This window comes from Antrostomus carolinensis, unplaced genomic scaffold (genome assembly GCF_000700745.2).
Source record: "Antrostomus carolinensis isolate BGI_N321 unplaced genomic scaffold, ASM70074v2 scaffold40210, whole genome shotgun sequence".
Lineage (NCBI taxonomy): Eukaryota > Metazoa > Chordata > Aves > Caprimulgiformes > Caprimulgidae > Antrostomus > Antrostomus carolinensis.
The window spans coordinates 2,242-6,402 of record NW_010288503.1 but is presented as its reverse complement, the minus strand read 5'-3'; the positions used below and the strand labels follow the sequence as shown (position 1 = coordinate 6,402).

The 4,161-nt window shown below is 38.8% G+C and overlaps 1 protein-coding gene across 1 annotated transcript in view; it reads right to left on the bottom strand.

The window, feature by feature from the left end:
- Positions 1-446: 446 nt before the first annotated feature.
- The window catches only part of MRPL1 (mitochondrial ribosomal protein L1), a gene marked incomplete at both ends in the record, with an annotated part of 5,953 nt that continues 2,238 nt past the window's right edge, over positions 447-4,161 (bottom strand). Inside the window, 4 exons of the mRNA XM_010166927.2 lie at positions 447-547; positions 2,110-2,221; positions 2,450-2,521; positions 3,532-3,615. Coding sequence (XP_010165229.2) covers positions 447-547; positions 2,110-2,221; positions 2,450-2,521; positions 3,532-3,615 — 369 coding nt within the window. The remainder of the gene's footprint in view (positions 548-2,109; positions 2,222-2,449; positions 2,522-3,531; positions 3,616-4,161) is intronic.

Genomic DNA, 4,161 nt, shown 5'->3' with positions numbered 1-4,161 from the left:
GTTTTACGTTACTCACAGAAGAGTGCCGGGGAAGGCAGGAGGAATCGGAAGCCTATGTTAAGATGTCAGCTTACAAGGTGATTACTAGGAATAGTACCTTTTTCATCCTGTTTTGTTCATTATTATGATTCCTTGGCAATCTAGTAGCAAATCCAGATTCCATTCTTAGCATCCTACACTTTTTATTATGAGGTATGCCTTGCTCTCAGTTTTAGTGGAGCCATCTTCTATGACCACACATTAACAACACACAGGGCTCACATCAGCTGAAGGCGTCACGCAACAAAGAGTAAGAGTTCTATTTACTTCACAGGCCAGTTAAAGAACATGGTTAAAAATCTTAGGAACACACAGATTATAAACTGTTTTTCCCCCCCCTGCCACTTTTAATACTAACTTCAGTTCTGCTCAGTACAGAAAGCTTAAGAACTCTATATACAACTTACTCTTGCTATTCTTGTCTTGATTACGCGCTCATCTTCTACCACGTACTCAAGACCTTCTCTGAAGAGTTGCAGCATTTTGGGAATATCATGTCCCAGGGAATCTAATTAAAAAAAAAGGGAGCAAAAAAGTTGTCTGAGTAATGCTTATTAGTGTGGCTAAATGTGGTATTACTAAAGAGAGAATTCAATCTTTCAATTAAAGCAGTTAAACTCCAATCAAGAATGCAGTTTCATGGACAAGGCAACGGTGTACTCAGATATGGCATATAAATAATTTCTGTATTTCCTCGTTAATCTGCTAGACATGAATAGCTAATACAGCAGGAAACGTAACAAAGGCTTCACTTCAAATACAGAACCTGTTTATGTACACATAAACCAAAGCTTTATTACCTAATGCAATTGAAGTAGCTTGAAAGATCAAAACCTACTCAGAACAAGCTCCGAGTCTTCCTTGAAAATGAAGTCTGTGACTATGTAATAGCAAGGTTACACCCTACCTGGAACAGGCTGTCCTAATCCAGCCATTCCCACAAGTCAAGACAATCACTTCTCATTTGACAGATTTACACCATCACTCAATTGCTTCAAATATAAGTATTAATTCTCCCACGCATATCTTTTGATGGCTCCAAGAGAAACTGACTCTGGATAAAGCTACAAACTAAAGTCAGTTTAAAATGGCATAATATAGCTTTAATTTGTTCCAAAAAGTATGTGGAGTATTCTCTGTTGCAACGTTTTGGGACAGGTTAATAGGTTTGTCTCAAATGTTTAGGACACAAGTTGACCTACAAGCCTGTTTAAGCACACAAAGCCATCTCTCCCTCTTTATACTTACTGCTAACTTCAAGCTAGAGCTTATTGGACATGAGGTTTCTTGCTCTCTCTGCCTCAGTCACTGCTGGAATGAAGATATTTACATAAGTCTTAAAAAAAACATGTCTTGTAGCTTGTAAAACATTAGGGAAGTAAGAAATATGGTTCAAGACTCAGTGTTTCACACCGCTGGCACGGGCTCTATATTTGAAAAACAGCCTTTCTCCCCGCCCCCATCTATGAAATGGACCCTTGACACAAAGCTAAAATAAAATAAGTCAATAAGGAAGGACAAAAGTATTAAGAGACTGATGTTTGCTGCTGTGAAAACCTAACCTGAAGAAGAAATGTCTTGAGCATGATGAAAAAGGAGAGACTGCACCAATAAGGGAGGAGGCTGTACTAAAGAAAAGCATCATTAACTCTGTTGCTGAGTAGCAATGAGCAGGTAGAAGGAGCAGTAGCAGTCCTGAAGCTGGGATCCCAACAACTGCACAACGGTCAGACAGCACAACTATCTCAGAGAATATGTTTTTTTTCAAGTGATTTCTGTTTTCTTGAGTAACTTCACAACACTATTACGATTCATCAGGACTAACAAGCATAAGGGCAACTAGCAGGCAAACTCGTCTCGATTCTAATCCCACATTTGCCTGTTGCAGGAGAAAAGCACAGTTCTTGATTCCTAAAATAACTCTTACCTAGGACAAAACAACTGGTTCAGTCACATACAGCCCAAAAAACTCAACTTCATTATACATCCTCATCAAAAAAGTTTCAGTGTCACCTCTAGAGTTTTATCTCGTTCAGGGCTTGAGACTGGTAAGAAAGAATGGCTTCTTACGTCTTTTTGTGCTTGGGTATTTCCGCTTTAGTTTGTTCCTTAATGGTATCAGCTTAGGTATTATTGCAGGAACAGCCACATAGAAGTCCACTTGGATTTCATCTTCCAAAATCTGCAATTAAAATAATTAAATATATTTAGGAATGCAATAAATTATCTCAGGACACAAGTTGACCTACAAGCCCGTTTAAGCACAGAAAGCCATCTCTCCCTCTTTATATTTACTGCTAATTTCAAGCTAGAGTTTACTGGACAGGAGGTTTCTTGCTCTCTCTGCCTCAGTCACTGCTGAAATTGAGATATTTACATAAGTCTTAAAAAAAAAAAAATTAAAAAATACCCATTTGATTAATTCAACTCCTCCTACAACAGCAGCTCCATTCTCTCGAGCTATTTCAGCTTCTTGCTCATTCTGTTGAGAGAAAAAAAAATAAAAATTAGTAACATCTGTATTACTGATCAGTCTGTATCAACAGCACTGGATAGGGGATTTATCTTGGACAGCCAGCTATAAAACCAGATTATTTACAGACTATTTAAGAGGCTCAAAAGGTAAGAATTATTTAAGACAATCCAAGACAAAAAATATCTAATGCTGCTGATTTAATACAGGAACAGCAACTCCACTCCAGGTCCCACTAAGAAGTAACAGTCAAGTCTTTAGCTGAATTCTACTGCAGAAAAAGGAGAAAAGTCCATCCCATTGGCTGAGGAGCTCTATTAAAAGCCATTTTCTCTCTCACCTCCACTCCCTGGAAACTCTGATGAACCATCCACTGGATAGAGCCAACACCTTACTCTAAGCTTAAAGAAAAGCACAGAACATGCTACTAAACACCACTGTAAAATAAGGCTATTGAGCTTCTGAAAGTGCTATTAAACTTTGGCTCCAATGGGCATTTAGAAATTAACCTTCATGGCAACAGTTTCATAAAAACTTGGGCTCAAGCTTTTGATACAAGCAGATACTTATGACTCAAAGCCAGAATCAACTTTTCCTCACAAGAATAAACTGATTAACTCCACGCTTCCATCCAAAAGCACTAGCAAGTGTTTCAGTTGCACAATCTTTTTTCACATGTACACTTTCACAAGCCATTGGATTTTCTTACCCCACGTGAATTTGAGTGAAGAAAGAAGCTTCCTTAGTCACATCTACGCAGATGTTTACTCCCCGAGTACACTGGTAGAATAATCTACGTATAGGTTAACTTATCAAATGAAGGAAATCCTCTAAGATGCTCTTTAATACATTAAGACCCTGCTGAAGATGAATCCTAGGCAGACTTAAAGAGTTCTGTAAAGCATTCGCAGAGTCTTCTCAATAAAAAGTATAGATAGTACTTGCATGGGAATCAGCTGTGTTGCAAGAGCATGCTAGATACATAAAACATACAGAGCAAGCAACTCGGGCTGACCCACCTCTGTGAACACCAAGACCTTATTTGTTTCATCTGTAAAGCGATAGGGAAGGAGAACGTTGCTTGCAAACGGATCCACTTTTTTCTAGTAAGTAAAGAAAGAAAAATATTAAAGCAACAACAACAAAAAAATCATTACTTCAAGGCAAGTTACACAATCACATGGAGTTGGTCCCCTAAATAGCAATCTTACCCACAACTTCCTTGCACAGAGGTCATAACAAACAAGCACGATGCGTAAGTTTTGACGGCTTTTTTATGTTTGGTAGATACTCAAATCTAAACTTAAAGAGACATGAATTCATTACGCTGCAGTTTGCCCAAGAGAAAGGGGCTGGGATCAGCAACTGCAGTGCAGGGTAAGCTGCAACTCAGTAACAAACGCTGAGGTGCTGTTGTTGCATCTTATCTAAATGATGTTTCTGATGTAATGGTCAGTTCAAACCATCAGCAAGGAAAGTGTCTCTGAAGCCTTAAGAGTCTTACAACCCAGCCTCCAAAAGCAGGAGTCAGAGCTTTGCATTTCTTTAAGCACAACCTTATTTTTTAGCTCTAGGGGACCCCCAGGTATACCAAAGGGATATTTAGTTACACATCGGAAGAAACCAACTCTCGAGTGGCCTAACTGTCT